At 40.0% G+C, this 22,142-nt stretch overlaps 1 protein-coding gene across 12 annotated transcripts in view; it reads right to left on the bottom strand.

The window, feature by feature from the left end:
• The window catches only part of KMT2A (lysine methyltransferase 2A), a 76,131-nt gene that overhangs the window by 21,498 nt on the left and 32,491 nt on the right, over positions 1–22,142 (bottom strand). For 7 of the 12 annotated variants that reach the window (XM_019941799.3, XM_073808137.1, XM_033861992.1 and 4 more), the window contains 23 exons: positions 21,107–21,284; positions 19,805–20,039; positions 17,878–17,942; positions 17,070–17,447; positions 16,469–16,542; positions 15,355–15,486; positions 14,665–14,778; positions 11,047–11,193; positions 10,526–10,621; positions 10,194–10,314; positions 9,123–9,245; positions 8,511–8,695; positions 7,347–7,520; positions 6,498–6,608; positions 6,122–6,195; positions 4,806–4,999; positions 4,373–4,479; positions 3,389–3,526; positions 2,210–2,368; positions 1,819–1,936; positions 1,618–1,696; positions 398–558; positions 16–201 (listed from right to left, as the gene is read on the bottom strand). In XM_019941799.3, coding sequence (XP_019797358.2) covers positions 16–201; positions 398–558; positions 1,618–1,696; positions 1,819–1,936; positions 2,210–2,368; positions 3,389–3,526; positions 4,373–4,479; positions 4,806–4,999; positions 6,122–6,195; positions 6,498–6,608; positions 7,347–7,520; positions 8,511–8,695; positions 9,123–9,245; positions 10,194–10,314; positions 10,526–10,621; positions 11,047–11,193; positions 14,665–14,778; positions 15,355–15,486; positions 16,469–16,542; positions 17,070–17,447; positions 17,878–17,942; positions 19,805–20,039; positions 21,107–21,284 — 3,349 coding nt within the window. The remainder of the gene's footprint in view (positions 1–15; positions 202–397; positions 559–1,617; positions 1,697–1,818; positions 1,937–2,209; positions 2,369–3,388; positions 3,527–4,372; positions 4,480–4,805; positions 5,000–6,121; positions 6,196–6,497; positions 6,609–7,346; positions 7,521–8,510; positions 8,696–9,122; positions 9,246–10,193; positions 10,315–10,525; positions 10,622–11,046; positions 11,194–14,664; positions 14,779–15,354; positions 15,487–16,468; positions 16,543–17,069; positions 17,448–17,877; positions 17,943–19,804; positions 20,040–21,106; positions 21,285–22,142) is intronic. The other 5 variants (XM_073808138.1, XM_019941797.2, XM_073808135.1 and 2 more) reach the window with 3 other exon arrangements.

Consider the following 22,142-nt stretch of genomic DNA (forward strand, 5'->3'; position numbering starts at 1 on the left):
AGTGAAGTCTTTTACCTGCAGAAGGCAGTGGCCGACAGCCAGGGGATCTCTGTGTTGGAGAATAGCTGGGTGTTCGAATCCTAGGGACCTTTGAGATGACGTGATAGAAACAGGAACCAGAGGTTTGTGAATGAGGAGGTCGATCTGGTGATGGAGGATTTACAATTTCAGCTGTGTTTTGACTTTCTTTAGGTGAAATTTCTGTGGCAGGAAATAAAAACTCTTACTAAAAAAGTTTAATTAAGATATCAAACAAATGAACCAAGAAAAAGCCAGCTGTCAGGTAAGTACCAAAACAGAAGCAAATGTGACCTCCCAAAGCAATGCCTTTTTCCCACCCGTCAATCACAATATTCCCCCAAATCGAATTCAAGTCCCATCTTGATTAAAGACTAACCTGCAAAAGATGTTGGACTGTGAGCAATGGTCCTGTTTTCATCATGTTCAACAGTGCTGTTGATATCTGGCTCTACAACCGGAGGACGGCATTCCACTATCTTGCATGTGTACACGCAGCGTTTGCGAGCATCCGTGGTGCTCCAGTACACCCGAGAACACCTGCACGCAGATGGTAACGATCACCGTGAGTGCGAGGACAGAAGCAGAGACTGACATTTGTCAAAACCTCTTCTCAGCCTAGGTTCCCTGGCCTCCTTGATTTATAAAATTTAGCTTTATTTCATGGATTCTTATTAGAGGGTCTCCTGGTTAGGGTCTTCCAAGTTTTTTGAAGTCCTTGGTTTTTCCTGGCCTCTCAGAAAACAGCATCAAATCCTTTTTATTGTGTTGTAAGCAGGGGACAAAATTAGTAAAACAGCCTAAAATGCAAAGAAAAAAAAACCAACTAACTATTGATACTATAAGAAATAGTTATTGGCCTTCAGGAAGGGATAACTGCCCCACCATGTGTACAAAGTGAGGAAAGAACAAACCTGGCATATTTCCTTTGGGAGAAAAGCCCCACGAGACAAGAGAAATGGAACTGCTTCAAGTCTGCTGGATGCTGACGGAGCCTAGCTCTTTAAGAGCTGCCAGCTAAATGTGGAGTAGAGACTGTGTTTTCACAATTGAAATGCAGAATAAATCAGAGTATATAGAACAAAAGGGAGACTCCAAAGGGGAAGAGAGAGGAAGCGAATTTAAAATTTATATCGTCAGTTTGCTAGAAGTTTAAACAATTTGCTTCATGTGGGAAAGATTACAAATTCTTACTGGACTATTTGATTGTTATTGTAGGGGTTATTTTTCGAAAGACCTGGAAAATGTAAAATGAGGACAGAGGCATGAGGTGTTTGATCCCTGACAACAAACTGGACTTCTGAACTGAAGTGAACAGAATTTAGTGGAACCTTCAGAGACTGGCCTGGTGTTTTCTACCTAGGTTTTATTTGGAAATGTTTCTGAAATTATGTCAACAATACTTTCCTTCTACAACTGGATCTAGCTGACATAAAATGATACTTTAGTCCCAATCTACGAGAAGTAGCAAAAAAATAAAAAATAAAAGGAATTAGTTAAAAGTCGCTAACAAGTATGGCTCTACATTTAATGACCTACTCACTGCTTCAGGGTGCTCAAGGGGTGGGGCTGCTGTCTTCTCTCTACAGAGCTACTTACTGATATCCAATAGGAAAGAGCTTATCCTCACAGTCAGAGAGATCGTTCAGAATCCCTAAGCAGTCAATTGTCATGGAGCCTGAGTAAGAAAAGAAGAACTGATCAGAGGCAATCATGAGAAGGCCCACTTTCTAACTGAACACTAGGAAGTACCCCAGTGCCACAGCCAGCCTTCCCCGACAACCAAGGCCCATGTCATACCAATCATCATGTGGATATTTTCTGGTTCTAAGCCATTGAGAAACTTCCTTCTCAAGCTGATTCCTTCAAAGTCCACAAACACTCTTCTAAAAACTTCAAATCCATTCTCAGGAACCACCTTAAACGAAAAGCCAGGGTAGCTATTAGGCTATCCCTTTTACATACCATACTCATGATACTGACTCAGAGGGAAAGTGCAGAGCATATCTCAAAATCACCCTTCTGTTTCACTAGCAGTGCCTCTGTTAGTGCTCCTCAGAGGAGGTGATTCTAGGAATACCTAGAATCACCTACTAGGAACACCTAGGACGATGGTGAAATACAGTTTACCATCTTGCTATTTTCAGCCTCTTTTCCTAGAGAATTCAAGAAGCAGCTAAAGCTGTCTCACCTCGCCTTTGATCAAATCCCGATGTCGTTGGCAATATACTTTTTTATCATCCAGAAACACACAGTTCTTGGCTCGGGAACACATGAAATGATAGTTGCTGGTGCAGGATGTGAGGCAGCAACCCACAGTGGCTCCTGGCTTTTGGCAGAATTCACATCTCTAACAACCCAGAAAGAACAGAGTCCAAGTCAGACTTTCAGAAGTTTTAGCCATTTTCCATCTCCCCTAGAGAGTCACCCCATTCCGGCTTTCCCACAATTCATTTCGCTATTGCTAATCTGCTGAATTACAGAGAAGTGATATGAGCCATAAAACCTCCTCTACAAATCCTTTCTTTCCTATGGCCCATGCGGCCTATGATTATTAAATTTAAATATTACAATTTGATTTAGAACTTGAATCAAAACAGTTTTTTCTAGGATGCACAACTGATTTAGAGAAGATGAAACTTTTAAGATCGATGTTAAAAACATCATCTTGGTAGAAAGCTGTTATATCCGAAAGAACTCAGTTCTGGTAAGATTATACTAGTCAGAGACGTAACAGTTCTTAATCACTAGGCCTAACTGATGAATTTATGTGATTCAAAGATTTCCTTCAACTAGGCTGTATGTTACTACCTCATTCTGTCACAGTCACAGTCTGGGCTCCTCTCCAGGGAAGACTTTTTATTTGTGCTCTCCGCACATTTTACTTATGTTTCTTACGCATGTGCTATTTTTTGTTTCTTCCTGATAATCCTTCATTTTCTCCCCCCATCAAAATATAGCTTTAAAAATTTTACTCCTCCACAGCCTTTTCTGATTACTCTAAGCTGCTACCAATCACCTTCCACATCTTCGTGTGTGTATTTTGTGGGTTCATCCTATGGAGCCTCAGAGCGCTGATTCAACTGGAACCTCTGAGGTCATTTTGTCTAAATCATTTAATAAATTAATACCTTTCTTGGGCATCTGAATTATCTCCCCAACTGGATAAGACTTCGTTTTCTATTTCTTTTGTACCCATCCTCCAAGGGTCAGACTAGCAATCTGCCTACAGGGTACACCAATATTTGCCGCTGGCTAACCATTCTGAAGGAGCTATGAGAAACACCAGCGAGGCAGCGTTTAGCCCCAGAAAGAACATCTGGAAACTGAGAGGGAGTCTCTTCCATAACATTCACCCACAGGTTCTTACCAGCTGCTTGCCCCTGATCACAGCCATATGCACATTCTTCAGTGATCCATCATCATCTTCAAACACTTCTGCTGACCACAAAGCGCAATTTACATGTGTCCATTCGTTTTGGCCAATGTACAGCAAACGGCCAGCATCCTATGAAACAAGAGATTTCCTTTTTTCTTTGAAGAATATAATGTCAAATAGGGTTTTCCTTGGTATTAGCTTTACCTCATTCAGGATAACTTCAGTAAATCAAGCCTAATTCTTTAACTTAGGGGTGCACACAAAAATCACAATTCAAAGTTTCTTTGTTTTCACTTCTCACCTTTTTCCATTACCTTTTCCACAGGCTGGAAATATTTTATAATCATAAAGGATTAAAGAACAAGCAATATGTGTTACGTTTACAGAAGTGCCCACTGACTTCTTTAATACCATATTTCAAAGCCAGTTCTCTCAGCTTGCCTTAAAAACCTTTTTTTAAAAAAACTGTATGCTTACTATGTGCCAGGACCCAAGTAAGGCTTTACATACATTATTTCCTTTAATCCTCATAACCATTCTGAGGCAAGATTATTATTATCCTCACTTTAAAAATGAAACTGAGGGTCAGAGAGGTTAAACTCTTTGCCAAGGTCAACAAGTAGGCGGCAAAGCACAGCAATGAATCCAGGCAAACCACCAGACCCGGGGACCTTAACCACACTGCTAACGACTACATGAAACACAAGCTATTTAATGCGCAACTTCTGTTTTATTCACTTTCATAGAATCTTTTTTTGAGGAACTGCCAATAGAAATTACAAGATATCAGCACGTTAATTTAAGGCAACTCATCTTTTAAATCAATTAAATCAGTTATAGAAAAATAACCCCCAAATGCCACAAACTAAGTGACAAATATTCACTGAATAAACGGCACTGGTCACCAAGTTTAGACACAAAGAGGTCACTATTGGCTAGTCTACTAAGCAGGACCCAGTGCACCAAGGTACTTACATTAGCACTGTCGTCACCGTACGTCAAACACAATGCACACTGTCTATTATCTTCTATGCCTGGGGGTGGGTTCAGTTCTGGACTGTCTTCTCGACTCCTATCAGTACCTTGGAACCCAGAAGACATACAGTTAAAATTGGCAATACTATGTCTGACATCCAGGAAAAAAGAAAACAATTCAGCTTAAATAGCCTAGAGCCTATGAAATCAACACTTTCAAAAAGTGTTCCAAGTTATGCTACCTTACTATCCATTACATTACTTGTATCAATTCTCTGTTAACATTCCAAGTGAAGCAAAAATAATGATTTTATTACATTTAAGGATCACCAGGAAATTTTTCCAATACGGAAGTACATTAAATTTAGAGTCACAAAGTCAATCATTTGCACCCAGAGAGAAATGGATAACAAGTCTTCATTTGGTGTCTTACTCAAAATTGGTGGTGTAGGAGGATGCAGAGGAGTTGGTGAGTCTGGCTCTCCAGGCCCTTTAGGTTTGGGAGCTGGAATGATTTTCTTCATTAAAGGAGGCTGCTCAGTGTGGCTGTTTTCCTCTCGCTCCTGCCACTGAGCATAATTATGGTCAAGTGAAGGTGGAAGCACTGCGTTTGGTAACATCCCACTGCTGGAAATAATTGATTCAACAAGTATTTATTGAACTCCTACAAGATACCCAGAACTGTACAAAACAGTCAAATTCTTGATATCATCAGGTCTCAGGCCTGGGCACAAGCCTTTCACAGACTGTAAGAACAAGTCACAGAATTTGAAAACTGCCTACACAGGACTTTATTATTTTTAAAAATATAATCCCGATGTATTGTGACTCTTGGTCAAACATCTAGAAACAAATGATAACTTTATCAATGTGTCAAAAGGATTTACTGGAATAAAAATTTAAGGTTAAACATGGAGAATCAAGAACTGTTGAGAACTACTGAGCCTGTGCGTCTGGAGCCTGTGCTCCACAACGAGGCCGCCATAGTGAGAGGCCCGCTCACCGCGATTAAGAGTGGCCCCCACTTGCCGCAACTAGAGAAAGCCCTCGCACAGAAACGAAGACGCAACACAGCAAAAGTAAATTAATTAATTAATAAACTCCTAAATAAGATAGAACCCAGTTATAACTGGGCTATATATATAGTACATGTATTGTACATATGCCACAAGTTCCCTAAAACAACAAATACATAAATAAAGAAAAAAAGGGCAGCAGACTGCAATAAACATTAAGTGTTGTCTCTAAACCAGCAATAAAAAGGCATTTCAGGGCTTCCCTGGTGGCGCGGTGGTTTAGAATCCGTCTGCCAATGCAGGGGACACGGGTTCGATCCCTGGCCCAGGAAGATTCCACATGCTGCAGAGCAACTAAGCCCATGCACCGCAACTACTGAGCCTGCGCTCTAGAGCCCAAGTGCCACAACTACTGAAGCCTGCGCGCCTAGAGCCCGCGCTCTGCAGCAAGAGAAGCCATGACAATGAGAAGCCCGCACACCACAATGAAGGGTAGCCCCCGCTCGCGCAACTAGTTGCTCATGCAACTAGAGAAAGCCCACACACAGCAACGAAGACCCAACACAGCCAAAAAACAAACAAATAAATTAATTAATTTTTTTAAAAAAGGCATTTCAAATGATTAATCTTTAATATTAAAACCTAGTCTAAAAAAACCCCTCAATCTAAAAATATAAGAACGCTCAGATTTCTAGCTGATGAAGCGAAAAAAAGTAATACTGAATTTACTCACTTGCTTGATACTTTATTTGGCTCCCAAAACCTGGACTTTTTGACACTGAACCACGGAAAAACACGTTCCATTTGCTAACAGAAAAACAAACAAACAAAATGTAAGCATGTGACCATTCATTTGGAAAGCACATAAAAACCAACAACTTCACACCAGCTTCTCTGTCAATATGAGGATGATTCAGGCCACCAAAGGAAAGATCCATCCACTCTGGAACCTCACTAATCTCCTCCCAAAGAATCAGAGGAACGAATTAAACGAAAAATGATTTATACACATGACAAAGCAAAACATAGATGAGAACAAGTCTGTTCTGTTCATGTGGTAACAACCCACGGATTAAGCATCAAAGACATGAAGTATTAATATCATTCACCCGAATAAAGAAGGACTTGACCATGCTGTTGGCTTTTTTAATCTCTGGCTGCCCTCCATCTGAGTTAATGGCTGCTTGAATGATCTTCACGATATCATCACTGAACTCCAACTGTATACAAAAACAAAGCATTAATTATTCATAGAACAGTGTGCTCTCAAAACCACTTCCTCTTCCCTCCTAAATCATCCAGCACAGAGAACCAATAGAAAACGGACACCCCATTTTAATACAGTGCAATTTCTCTTCAGTGGAGGCCTTTGGGATTCAGTTCATAATTAACTTGTGGCAGTCAAGACATGCCAGGCTAATAAGGTAAGAATGCAGATAAATTAGCTGTATCCTGGTAAGTTACCAAACAGGGCCACGATTTTTTACTTAGACTAAAATGAATAAACAACTGAATAGCAAACACGGACCATGAGATAACAGATGATCATTTCCTACATTTCCTTAAAATCATAAAATTAAAAGGCATCTATCTAGAAATGAACATCCATTATAAAAAGACATACTATTCAGATGCGATCTCAAAAGGGGCAAACCAATTAATTGCACATTAGTAATTTTCCATAAACAGTATTAATATAAAAATAATTTTAATATAAAGATAATTTTTGAAGAACTCAGGTGAAAGCCAAATAAAAAGACACTACCTTCCCTATCATAACCCATCTTCCAAAACACAGAACTAAAATGACTCACATATTTTTAGGTATTTAAAACCACATGACATTTCTAAATACAATACAACCATCCTTTAATGCTAACACCCAGCCTCATCCCCCAAAAGACCCAAGGAAGCTAAACTGGAGCTGGAAATTTGGGTAGTTTGCTGTATAGACATACCACAGATGTGTAGTTCCCTTGGTCCATTTTCCTCTTGACTCCTTCCAGATCTAAAGGCTGCTGATCTTCCTGTTTGCTGACCTCAGTAAGCACTGGTGGATCAGGCCCTTCTGGGGAGCTGCGGGAAGGTATACTCTCCTCTGTCTCAGGATTTAAGTCCGGAGGTTTGGCAGCCTGTCGTCAGGAAAGATATGTTTCTTTTATCTAACACTGAAAATGAGGCACCTATGTAGATTCTACTAAAATGAATAAAGATGGTACTGAATGATGTGTATTATAAAACCTAAAGAACTTGAAAATAATCAGAGATTTCTCAAATACTAGAAAAGGAAAGTTAAAACGAGCTGGCTATCTAATAGCTTGGCTAGGATCACTGAGGAGCTTTGCTTGATAACTCCCAACCTAGTATGAAGAAACAGAAACTGTCCAATTCCTTTTGAGTAAGATACAGATACAGCTAATTTTCCTATTCAAAAAACAGACTCTGTTAAAAGATAAAGCAGCAGCCTAGCTCTGAGTTAAAGCTATCCATGTGGTTCTTCCAACATTATACCTGTGTTCCCAATGACTACTTTATGTATATAGTTCATGACTTAAATGGACAAGAAGCAGAGATTTTCAATTTGTGTCCTGAGGAGCCCTGGAACTTTCCTGGAGCCGAAGGGTCTCTGGCCCCACTACCACCCTCGCAGATCAGGCCACCATCCTGCTCCCTCTTGCCTCGAGCACCACCACTGCCTCCTAACCACGGCTCCTGCCTGTAGGCTCAGTCCTCTCCAATCCTTCCTCTCACTCCACTCAGAATCATTTTTTTGTTTTTTTATTTTTTTCTAAGAAGCAACTCTGATCAGGTTACTCTTCTGGGTAAAGTCCTTCATTGGGCTCCCCATGGCCTTCAGAATACAAAGTCCAAATTTCATATTACAACAGCAAGACCTTTGAAAGAGATATGGCCCCTTCCTTCTTCTTACCCCAGAGAAGGGTTTTACTCTTGGTGCTAAAAATTTTCTTAATAGCCTAAGGCCAAAACAAGGAACTCTACAAAACTAAATAAAGAGTGAGGCAAAAGAAAATAAACTGAAAAGCACACACACACAAAAACGCACACATCCCATGACTAGGCACAAACCACCACTCGGAATACAAAATGAGACATGGGCCTACCTGTCGGTAGCGTAGCAAGTGGCTGGTGGTCCGAGAGTTCAACAAGGCTGTCAGTACTTGCTTCAGAGAGATCTGGAGCTCTTTTTCAAGGGCCAGTCGCCACTCCGCAGGGTGCTGCTCAGTACAGTTCACACAAGTGTAGGCCACACTTTCCGGAAGATTAGACAGAATCTCATACATCTCATCTGGGAAAACAAAAACCTACAATGATGAAGTGCTCTGAAGAGTGGGAGACAGGGAAAAGAGAAAGCTATTCCACTGAACTTAATATCAAGCTGCATGTTAGAACAGTATTAAGACTCTCACACCCCTGCTGAAGAACTCATATGTATTGATCTCGGAAGGGACGTTATTAACACTAACTCAGGATTTAGTCACTGGAGAATCAATAGGTTATGGTATCCACAAAGGACAGCGAATAAATATCTTAAAGAATGTGTTCAAGATAAATGAGCACAAATTTAACACAATGTTCTTATTTTAGAGACTAAAAAATAAATTTAAAAAGACTTCAAGTAACAACACTACCATAATTTTATGTTTATAGTACTTTGGGGGCTGTAAATGCAGCTGTACCAAGAAAGAAGGAAACTGTAATAAAAAGACTCCAACCTTCTGTACCTGAAAGATTCTCACATTTGGAATGGACCCATCGATCACATTTCCCACACTGCATCATCTTACTCTCGTAGTCATCATCATCATAACACTTATCACAGAGAGGGCAGAAGTTTCCTGAAAGCAAAGCAAAGTTTTCAGCAGAGCTTTGGTTCACATAACCAACGCCTCTAAAGCCCTTGACCCACATATGCCAATGTGATGTAAAATGCCAGCCACCATATTCTGCTTCTGAAACTACTTACAAATGCCAGCATGCACCTACCATGGAATGTTTACACATCTGTAAAGTGTTAAGATTATTCTGAGCTCTCAGGACATGCCACTAGTTCTCTTCTGTAGACCCATTTTTAAAGGTCATAAGGTAGATTTTATAGATAACGTAACAGAATGGAAGAGAGAACTTTCTCTCTTAAACATTCCAAAGAAATGTTTAAATTTTTAAAAAAGAGGAGAGGGTAATGGGAGTAAAAACACAGTTAATTTACACTTTTCCCTTATTCCTAGTGCTTTTACATTAGAGCTTAGAGCAGTGCTTCCTAAAATTCGGAAAAATAGACACCCTTCATCAATTTGTTTTATCCACGTATCACCTCTTATTATTTTTTACTTAGTAGACTTAACATTGATTTGCTTATTTTAAATAACTTCAATAGTGAACTTTATATCGTTATCATCCTAAGTCAGTTTAATGTATTGGCTATAATTTTTTTCTAGCACAACTATTAAGATCAAATCTTTGACTCAGTACCACCTAAAGTCATTTCTGAAACAATCAAATGGATATATACCTCACTTTGGGAAATACTGGTTTAGAGCATTTCTTTGTGGTGAGTTACTATAAAAAGTCTCCTTGATTCATCCCCCCAAAGATAACAAAACCTTCCTAGTTGCTCTAAGCCTCTGTGTAAGGAAAAGAGCAAGACCAAAAACTTAGGAAATTTGTCTAAATGGCATCCTGGACAAGAATGGTAAGACCTTTTCATTCCACTGCAGTGTCCAGTTCACCTCCCAAACACTAAGTACAACCTCTAAAAGTTGACAAAACTGGCTTTTCTGAGGTACCTTTAGCAAAGAGTTTGGCACAATCATGGCAGAGTGAGAAATCGTGAGACCACTGTGCGTCCCACCCTTTGCCGGGAGTCGTGGATCCACAGCTCTTGCAGCGAACACACTTGGTACAGATCTGGAAGACATGAAAGAAATTCAGTAGGAACTTCTTATTTTTAATATCTCTTCTTATTTAAGAAGGTCTCAAATGCAATCCATTTCTAGAGTTGACTTCTCTACTGGGACGGCTTTTCTTCCTCAAGCAGGATAGCCCTCTTACAGTTTGTGCACGCCTGACAGTCCCATGACAATTCTCTCTGAAACTGCCCATTGTGTGAGAAACTCACCCAAACTTTCTTTTTCTTTGTGGGTTTGGTGGGGTAATTTGGTCCCAGGCACTCAGGGTGATAGCTGTTTCGGCACTTATTACACTCCAGCAGCTGCTGTAAAAAAATAAGAAGGCAAAAAGGTGGGCATCACCTCACCTTCACTGGACACCTGTCACTTAGTACCCCATTTCATACTTATCTTCAAGTAAATACAGCACATCACTGTGACGGCTTAAATTTCCTCATAAATTATTTACTCTCAAGGCATAGGGATTTATGTCCTGCCAAAGGCACTCAGTGGTGAACATTCTGATAAAGGAGATTTGATTTATTTTGAGGATCTTATCCAATGCCACGTTTTCTGCTATACTCCCAAAATTAAATTAAAACACAACAATAGGCAATCGATTACACCCAGTTAAACAGTAAAAACAGGCTAAGCCAACAGAGGAAATACGTGCGTACGAAATCCTAGATTAAAAGGCAGAAATGGAGATACAGAGTAATACTGTAAGTGGCCCCATTACTCAGCGTCGTACCTTGGTGGCCTGGTGCTGCCTTCCACAAACATGACAGAACTTGCAGCGCCGACAACACCAGTTTTCCAGCTGGTCCTCCAGAGGGCGCTCGTGCTCCTCCAAACAAAACTTGTGGAAGGGCTCACAACAGACTTGGCAATACACAAACTAGGGTAAGAAGGGAACACAGAGGCGGTCAGATAGCACGTAGAAATATCAACCAAATCCTACCTGCTTACTTTGAGCTTTAGGAGTAGTGGTGTACATACTGTATTCAACATGTTCACTAAGCAATGACTATGTTAAAAAAGGAGAATACTGGGGAGTTTCAGGGGACTAAAGTAGTAATAATAGTAGAATTATAAAATAACTAAATAGATACAATCTAAGATTTCATAGAATGTGCTTAAGTGCCATAAAAGAGGTATCAACAAAGAGCTAAGGCAATGTAAAAGAGTGGGGTAAGGGGAAATAGGGATGGTTTTAAAGGCTCTCTATAATCTACTAAATGACTGTAAGCTCTGGTTTGTCCTTCCCATCTCTAATTTTAGAAATAAGTTATTTTCATACTGATAAAGAGATTTTCAGAAATTCAAATGAGTGTGACTCATAATTTTCTTCTGCCATAAAAAAATCAGTGGGACAACTGGTCAAAACTAAAGTCTACTTAAATAATTGTAATATATCAACGTTAATTTCCTGATTTTCTTAATTATATTGTGGTTATATAAGAGGATGGCCTTGGTTTTAGGAAATACACAGTGTAAAATTTAGAGGTAAAAAGGCATATGTCTGCAACTTGCTCTCAAATTTTAAGAAAAAAAAGTCTACATATAAAATGTGTGTACATATTTTATTTCTTATTTTGTACGATACATATACAAAGAGAAAAGGATAAAGCAAATTAAAAATATTAACGCTAAAGCAATTTTACTCCAATAAAAGAAAATATTGGGCTTCCCTGGTGGCGCAGTGGTTGAGAGTCCGCCTGCCGATGCAGGGGACACGGGTTCATGTCCCGGTCTGGGAAGATCCTACATGCCGCGGAGCGGCTAGGCCCGTGAGCCACGGCCGCTGAGCCTGTGCGTCCGGAGCCTGTGCTCCACAACGGGAGAGGCCACAACAGTGAGAGGCCCGCGTACCGCCAAAAAAAAAAAAATTAATGCTTGGGGAATCCAGGTAAAGGGTGTATGGGAATTCTTTGTACCACTCTTGTAGCTTTTCTGTAAATCTGAAATCATGTCAACATAAAAAGTTTTAAAAAATTTGAATGGAGGGAAAATTCATCAAGCACTGGTTATGCTTTAGGAGTGCAATGTAGGCAGTGGGCTATTCATTTTCTAATTTCAGTTTTTAGGAATCCTGTGGGATTGCTGTCACAGCTACACAATTTAAATTACAGCAATTATACTCTGGAAAAAAAAAACAAACCTGTTTTAACACAGAAGTTGAAGTACTGGTGTTACGAAAATAAGTTATTCCTGTGGGTAACATGTATATGGATGTAACGAAAGTTAAGATTATGTAGGAAAAGAGGTACAGCTAGACCCCTAGCACTTATATAGACTGAACAGTCTCAGTTTCAATGCTATCTAAAGCAACTCCAGCACTTAGAACAATATATTGTTCGTAACAGGAACTAAGAAAATATTTCCTTAACGAATACCAGGCAAAAATTTTGCTAATGTAATGTAATTTATTTTTTTAATGCCTTTATTTTATTTTATTAAATGTCTGAATCACTAAATTTTTTAAAAAAATGCTGAACGTTTACAATGACAATTTTGCATTTCTCTGTATACTTTATCATATAATGATGTCATATATTTTCTAAATTTCTTAAATCTATATTTAAGATACAACCATATAATAAAAAACCCAAGGAAAACAAAACTTACACCTCCAAATTATTGTTTATCCCATTACTATTTAAGCTGCTAAATTTTGCCCATTAAAACTCCTTTTTTCTTCACATATTTAAAAATCCATATACTGGTATCATTTTCATTTAAAAAGTCACTCTTTAATATATAACTTTCAGCATACGGTTATTTGTGAATATAATTTTGCAGAAAAATTACTTTATGTCTGATAGTTTACTTTTGAAATTATTTAGAAAGCTTAAAGATGTAGAAGAAAAATAGCGTATCGGATTATATAATCTGCATACATAAAGGATTTGCATTGAACTAAATCACAGAGGCAGTTTTAGTGAACTCTTATTCAATATTGTCTGCACTTGCTAACGCGTAATTTAAAATAGCAAGTGGGCAGGACTGAATGTCTTAGTTAGTGAGTCTCAATGATTGCTCAACATCTGGATTACAACTTGGCTTTGGGTTTTCTTTATGACCTTAGAATACATATGTGACAAATAATAACCTAAGGAGGTATTTAGGAATTGAGAACTGTACGAATGACAAATTACTGCTTCCTAGTTAAAATTGTGCTACCTTTTTTTCCCCTTATGGTAAAGATGGCACATACTCACTGCAGGAAAACTCAAAAAGATAAAGAAAAAACAAAAGTCAACCACAATCCAACTACACTCTTAAGATTTTGGTGTAAATCCTTCAGAATTCTTTCTACATATATATTTCAAAAACATTTTTCCAAACCAAAATGGGATCATGCTTTTTACATACTATTTTGTGACCTGCTCTTTTAACTCAGTGATGTGTCATGGACATCTTTCCATGTCAATATGAATCTATATTATCATCTTTAGGACTTCATATGTGCCATTATACGCATGTCCTATAATTACTTTAACCGAAGTACCAGCCCCTTATTGATGACTTTTCGGGTTGTCTCCAATTTTTTATTATCATAAATACTGAAATAAACCCTTCTGTTTATTATATATATACAAATATTTATACATATAGAAGGGTTTATTATATACATACATGTATACAAACATACATACACATATAATTTATCTAATTATATCCTCAAGATAAATGCCTGGAGTGCAATTGCTGGGTTAGAGGGTATACCCATTTTAAAGATAAATACATACTTCCAAACAATCTTCTCAGAAAGACTGTAACTAATTTAGATTTCCAGAAACAGAAAGTCTCCATTTCCACTTGATCCTTTTTATCATGCTTTAATTTACAGTGTTTGGTAATCGGAAGGCTTCACGCTCCCCTCCCACCATGTATTTACTTCTCGTTTTGTGAATTATATACTCCTGCCCTTAGACTATTTTTTTTACTGAGTGTTTTCCTTTTTCTTATTAATTGCTAAGAGCTCTTTATAGACAAGGAAGTTTTGCTATTCAACATAAAACAACTATCAACAGCATATCTCTTTTTCTAGAAAAACATTATTTCTTCCATGTTTGGACATCTAGCAAAAAATCAGAACTCTACTAATGAGTGAATTTAAGAGATGAAACTATTAAACTTTTCACACTCAATAACTGCTACTCTGAAAAAAAAAAACCTGCTACTCTAATAAAAAGCAGACTCCTTCCTGAAATTTCTAAAAAACTTCAAAGCATTGCATTTGCAGGTTTCAACAGGATATAGTGCCTGCTATATACCAACAAAACAGAATAGAACGATTTCTTTCATCACAGCAAAATAATCTATCAGTATACTGTCTGGGTTACCAAGAAGCAGGATATCTTACCTCTACATGCCCACTACTGGCACAGAGAAAGCAAACCACCCTGGGTGTTATAGGAACAGAGGTCAAGATTCCTAAGCCTCCCATCTCCCACACATTTTCTGCTTCACAATCCTCCTGCGGAGAGAGAGGAAAAGATAATTTTGACAGTTTTACGACACAGCGCTGCACTGAAAAAACGCTGCATTGAAAATAAGGACGAAAAGCATAAAATTAGAGTGACACCAGAATGTCGAGAATATTTCATCTCAATGAGTTCAAAATAACTGCCGCTTTAAAAATTTTAAATCTCAGACACAAACTCTTAAAAGGCTCACCTGTTAACTACAATGCAAAGATTTACTGGGATTGAATTTCCCTTAGAGTTTTGCTGATTCAAGCGATCATCATGGTTTGATAATACCTATGTGAAAGAAGCACTTCCTCAGATACTGTTCTCATCTAAAAGCACTTTACAGCTCAGGATGGGCAGGACTGGCTCCGTGCCTCTGTACTTCAGTCAGTTCACAGACTGACCTGGTAACACCGACCGGAGTTCTCACACACCTGAACCCATCTATTAATGGCAGCTCTTCATTCGTCCGCCCCGCCCCCTGAATGAATTTCCTCTCTTTCAACACCTTTGGTAACATCATTTTCTCGATTTAAAGTCCACAACACTCAATATACTCCGTGGTCACTGAACACTTTTACCTTAAAGTCCACTCTGATCCTGTGGACTCCATCTGCTGGGACTTTTTGCTTTGAACTATTGCCATTGGAAAGAGTGCTGAGGATGTTCAAAGTGCCTGCATTCTCCTGCTTATTGACTGGAGGTGGTTTTTCCTATGGGGATAGAAGATGGATAAAGAACAAATCCACACCCTGCCTGCCTTCACTCTTGCAACAGCAACAGATAATAATGCAAATGACAAATCTTAACAGATCTGGAAAACATGTTTCCAATATAAGTATCCTAGAGAAACAGACAAGTAATCTTCAGGAGAATTTTTTTTTTCCATTGAAGCATTTTATTGGCACGTATGTATTTATACCCCTAGAAAACACATCCCAGGCTTTTCCCTCCTGCGTGTCTTCATCTTGCTTCCTCGTGGTCCACGATGCCAGCTGAGGTTGTCAGTACAATGAAACCACACTGACCAGATGGGAGCAGGTTATTCTGCCATTTTTCTAGATCTTGGAGTTGCACACATCAAATCTGGGGCTGATCACTCCACACTTGTGTAACCTGCCTATGAGATTCAAAACAATTTTCCCAGCTCTGTGATCGTCAATGATTTCAGATTTGCCAATGTAACCATGCTTCATCATCACAGTTTGAAACTGGATAGTAACTCTGGAACACGACTTAATAAGAACCTGGCATTTGTCTCTCTTTTCAGCATTGCTGATGCTCTCGAGAGCATCAGCCTGGACGTGCATGCACACCACTATGGGGGCACAGAAAGAACTGGAAAAGTCTTTAAGACCTCTCTCTCCACATAATAAAAATAGTGAGCGATTGTTATAGACAAATACTGCTAACGGACGTTGAGGGGGAAAAAAATTATACTCATCAGCCTGCAGCATAAGCATAAGCATGTGGGGCTACAAAGAAGGGGAAAACAACAACGGGAAAAAAAAGAAAAAAAGGGAAGTGAGCTAAAGCCTAAACCTGAAGTTTGCTAATTTTAAGAAATTCCACTGCCATCTACACAGAAGCAGAAATGCAGTTTCACTCAATCACGTAAATGTCAAGGATAAGGCTATTTCCCTACAGAATAGAACACATCTTTGACAAATGGCAGGGAAACAAATCTTTCCTCACCTTTTCTTTAGGCTTTTGTTTTACAGGAATACTGGGGCGAGGAGCCACTTTTTTCTGCTTGCTTTGCTCTGGACCTAAAGAATTCAAAATAAACTGCCGTCAGATGCCACTAAATTGACAGTTAATGCTAAATAGCAATGATGACTCTAGCACTGATTGGCCTGCAAAGAAAGGGGCATTAGAAAAAACAAAAAACCATTTAAACTCTAGGCTTTGAATAGGAAATTAAGACAGTATCTCCAACTTAACTGGTTTTTGCTTCTATTTCTTTATTATTATATAACAGTTAAAAGAGAGCTAATTGGAACTTCCCTGGTGGTCCAGTGGTTAATACTCCACGCTCCCAATGCAGAGGGCCCGGGTTTGATCCGTAGTCAGGGAACTAGATCCCGCATGCATGCCGCAACTAAAAGATCCCTTGGGCCACAACTAAGACCCGGCGCAGCCAAAAAAAAAATTAAATAAATATTTAAAAGAGAGCTAGTTTTCTTGTATCAAAGACTTAACAATATACATTTCAGGTTTCCAAATGCTGTTTAAGATGTCAGTGTCCTGTGCTGGTACTTCCGGTTCAGCAGCTCTTCCTGCTGTCCTCACTCACCTGACTCTGGAGGTGGAGGCTGCTTTTTCTTGGGCTCACTAGGAGTGGTCTTGGGGACTTCTTTTCTCGGTGGTGCTGTGCTGGGGGGCTGTAGGGGGATGGCTGGTGCCGGCTGGGAGACCTGCTTGCTGGACTTCCTGGAAGAGGGCGTGGCCACTTGTTTGGCCTCAGCTCCTGGGGTGGAGGCATTCCCTTCCTCACTCTTGTCCTCCGGAGGCTTCCGCGGAGGTGGCTCACTGTTGCTTTTCTTGGGGGCGGGATCCTCTCTTGCTGACGGGGTAGACTTCTGACTAGAGTCCGCCAAGCTCTTCACAACACTGCTCTCTTTGCTCTCTTTCTTTTCACTGGTCTTAGACTTTTTCTCTTTCTTCTTCACAGCTGGGGGTGGGGGGGAAATGCAAGATTATTTTTCTGTGAGAAAATTTTATTTAAAATATAAGTATAGGAATGTAACAATCTTAGCCTCAGTTTCCTACAGCTAAAGTTGACACTGGAAGACTCAAGAAAGTTAATGCCAAGTTGGCAAGTGAAACAGGTATACTCTTATTACTCTAGGAAATGAAATATAATGTAATTTTTTGTATGAATTAAAAGAAATTTTTCTTATGGAAATATTCAAACATACTCCAAGGTGAAGGGAAGAGTAAAATGAACACTCATGTACCTATCACCCAGCTTCAACAACCAACAGCTCCCTGGGAAACAGCAGTACTTGAAAAAAGGCTAGTATTCTCTTTACACTAGATGTACACAACTATATGACATTAAAGCAGGAAGCATTTGGGGGAAGATCTTTTGACAACACTACCTTTTGCTTGCTTCTGAAGGTAGGCTTTGGAAGGCATCCATTGTAGATTCTGACATTTTCTCATCCTAGAATAATAAGGGATACCATAAAGTAAACTTCATTTAGGAGAGAAGCAATTGAAGCACGTATTAATTCGTCTGCAAGAATCCGTGAACCTTGGGCTTCCCTGGTGGCGCAGTGGTTAAGAACCCACCTGCCAATGCAGCGGACACACGTTAGAGCCCTGGTCCGGGAATATCCCACATGCCGCGGAGCAACTAAGCCCGAGCACCACAACTACTGAGCCCGCGCTCTAGAGCCCACAAGCCACAACTACTGAAGCCCGCGCGCCTAGAGCCTGTGCTCCTCAACAAGAGAAGCCACTGCAATGAGAAGCCCCTGCACCGTGACAGAGTAGCCCCCACTCACCACAACTAGAGAATGCCTGCGCGCAGCAACAAAGACCCAACGCAGCCAAAAATAAATTAATTAATTAATTTAAAAAAATAAAAAAAGAATCCATGAACCTTTACTCAGGTTCATTTTGAGAGTTGAAAAAAGGACTGCTCATTATTTAAATTCAAGCCTTTAAATCCTTTGATCAACAATTTCACCTACCTTGAGGATCTAAAAGGAGCAAATATCAAATTATTTTTGAAATGGGACTCAAATGTCTTGCAACCCAGTACTGACTAGCGCCACACACAAAACGATCAGTCGTTACTTCTCGCAGTCAAATCAGTTCTGCTCCCTTATGAGATTATTATTCATATAGTAATCTGAATACAAAATGGACTAAAATTACCCGAGTCCTTTGTCTGCCACTACAATGCTACAGGTCTATCTCAGGGCTTTGAGAGATATTTCTATCCTCAGTTTATTGAAACTCAAAACTTAATTTGAAGTTTAATATTGAACTGAATCCACTGCAACCCCTAAATTTAGTGCCATTTTATCTTGCTATCATGTACATTTTTTTGCTGTTCTGTGAATTGTCTCACTTCTTTCCACTAATGGGACTGAGACAAGATTCTTGCTTAAGGCCAGACTAAACCAAAGCACAGAACTTCTCTGTCTCCTAGAAACTGTCTCCCCTTAAGTAAGTAATGCAGCATTTCTCCCAATTATGTTTTATATAAGTCACTTTCCTGTTATTCGTTCATTCAGCAAACATCTACGGATAATATCCATTCCTGGTGCCAGGCACTTGATGAGATACTCAACCACCAAAATTTATTTATGCAATTCTCTTGATCCACTTTAAACAAATTATCCCAGAGAGTAGAAAGTGCATCCACAAACTGACTAGAAAAAGGGAAAAAAGGTAGAGTAATCAAAACTTCCAGGGAATTCCCTGGCGGTCCAGTGGTTAGGACTCGGCGCTTTCACTGCCGTGGCCCGGGTTCGATTCCTGGTTGGGGAACTAAGATTCCGCAAGTAGCGTGCGGGGTGGGGGAAGACTTTCATAGGCATGAAAATATGCTGAGAGTTAGCGAGTGGAGAGACTTATATCACCAATATTTCCTGAATGCCATAAAGATAAAGGTAATTTCAGTTGACCTGATAAATAGCAGGCCTAAACTCATTGGTGATTAAGTAGAAACCCTCCAGAGTTGCACTGATATGGCAGCTCTAGACACACGTGGCTATGTGAATTCAAAATTACAGGGAGTTCCTCAGTCACACCAACCATGTTTCAGGTGCTAAACAGCCATATGGCTAACGGCTACCACACCGACCTGAGCAGATACAGAACATTCACAGCGCTGCACCTGAGGATTTCTGATTTAAGCACAGCCCAAACCCAGCACAGCCCAAAATCCAAGCGTACAACTCATCTTGCAACTTGAGGTGACTTGGTACAACCACACTGGGCATTCGGGCACATTTTCTCTGTGACAAGCGGGACAGTGGCTGAGACCAGCCCCCCAGAGAGACGCGCACTCACTTGCAGCACTGCTTCTTTATGTTGCGGCCACCAAACTTGGGCTTGTCCAAGCAGTTAGTGCACACACCACAGTCCTCAGGCACCTGGCAGCCGGGACACTGTCCACACCGCCTTGACCGCCGTCCCTTCTTTACTGGAGGTTCCTGCGGCGCCTTGTTTCTGGTGACGGGTTTAATTGGTTTGATGGGCGGAGCAAGAGGTTCGGCGTCTTCTGAGCCAGCAATCGATGACTTGTCTGTTAAAGAAATGTGGCATTAGCTCTGACAGAGTATCTGGCTCCTTCCTGGGAGCAGAGGGGAGATTCTCAAAATCTACTGATGTTAGTATATACATTCAAACGTTGTTTTAATTGAAACTCCAAAAATCAAATTCATTACAATAAAAATATTCATATGCAGAACAGAGAGCCTGTTTTAAATAATTAAATGTTTAAAAATGCCTATAACTTGCAGTTTGATGAAAGCAGAAATCCAAACAATGAAAACAAAATACAGTGTAACCGAAAGTCAAGAACATGAATTGAGGGAGTTCCCTGGTGACCTAGTTGTTAGGATTTGGCACTTTCACTGCAGGGGCCCGGGTTCGATCCCTGGTTGGGGAACATCCTGAAAGCCACGCAGCGTGGCCAAAATACAAAAAATAATTAATTAATGTTTTTAAAAAAAGAAAATATGATTACAAAAAAGAAAGTAAAGAAAGCATTAAAAAAAAAAAAAAAAAGAATATGAATTGAATGCTTCTGAAGACTCTCTAAACCTCTAAATTTCATCTGAGCAGTCACCCATGAGAACGTGCCTCACAGACCTGAAACCACAGGGCCCCCAGCTGCTGTGCTCTGAAATCCAGGGGTACAGAGGCCACAATTACCACAGAGGTTGCTCTCAGGCAGTGACAAGCATGGCAGGGATACTAGGGTAGGCCTGTTCCAGGGAGACACGAGACTCCTCTGACAGTCAATGTTTGCTCAAGGGCTCCCTGACAGCCTTGCCGAGCTTTCTCACACTGCACGGCATCCAGGAAGATTCTGCCCAGCCTTCCTTCCCACTCTCCTTCACTAGGATCAGACTTACAGAGCAGTCTGACAGCTCTCCCAGCCCTTCCTGACTCCCTCCCCATTTTCTCTCTCAGGCATTTCCTCTAATAACACCCTTACACATTTAATCCCCCCACCCTCCGCCATCTGGTTTTTGGAGGACCCAGCCTAACATATAATGCTATGAAGAGCCTACTGGGCACTCCCAGGATGATCAGCAAACAAACCCAGTGTCTGCTCAGACCTCAAGGTTGACATCCCCGACCTACCATCATTTCCCATGGAAGACAAAATCTTTTCTCGTTCTTCCCAAGGTAAGGCACTCAGGGTGGGCATGTCATCAGGAAACACAGCTCGTTTTCGGCCAAGGGCAACAGCAGCTCTTCTGCAGACGTGTTTAATCCGGGGTCCTCGCACAGAGGTCTCCGATGAGTCACTTTCTTGACCCTGAGGAGGAGGCAAGCCAAAAACAAACAATAACAACCATATGCGTTGAAAATATAATTGAATGAAGCCAAGGTATAGTTGATTAACTTATAGATTCAACACATACAACTCTAGTTATTCCCAGCTGATAGGCCATATCAATATATAGAAATCACCTACTTCTAAAATTGGCAGACAAGGATTCTAATCAAAAAACAGAAATCAGCTAAGCTTCTATTCCCAATTATACTACTTCTTTAAAATTTTCCTCAAAAAAAAAAATCAAGCTGCCAGTCTGCATTATCAAGAAGCTCATTCTCGTGTAAACTGGGCTTATCGAGCCACAGACTATTTCTTATATTTCCCTGATCAACAGAGAAGTAGGGGGAAATAACCTATACATGGAAGTATAAAAGGCCACGGCTCCAAACAGAAATGTCTCACACTTTGAAGAGCCACGGCTCCTACCACTAGGAGGTTAACCAAAAACATCCAAAATGGTGTCGGAAATAAGTCTCATCATATTCCTGCTAGACCTCTCAACTGGCAGAATTACTAAATGTAAATGTGGCCCTACGCTGAATAACATTAAAACCTAAGTTTGTGGTCATCTTAACCTAACTTGACATGTTGGTATAAACACGCATCTACTACATGACGATGTTTAAAAACAATCTAAAGATTGGCAGGTTTTCTCAGAAAAGACCAGTGCCTAGCTCGCTTTGTTAATTAAAAAAAAGAGGAAAAAAAAGCTCTTCTTTACAAAAATCTGTTTGTCATCATCTTAACTAACTGAATTGTACAGCTTTTCTGTATTACAACTTGAGGCTAAGTGCTTCTCATATGTATTCTGCAGATACCTATTTTCTATTGGTCTGA

Source organism: Tursiops truncatus, chromosome 8, assembly GCF_011762595.2.
Source record: "Tursiops truncatus isolate mTurTru1 chromosome 8, mTurTru1.mat.Y, whole genome shotgun sequence".
Lineage (NCBI taxonomy): Eukaryota > Metazoa > Chordata > Mammalia > Artiodactyla > Delphinidae > Tursiops > Tursiops truncatus.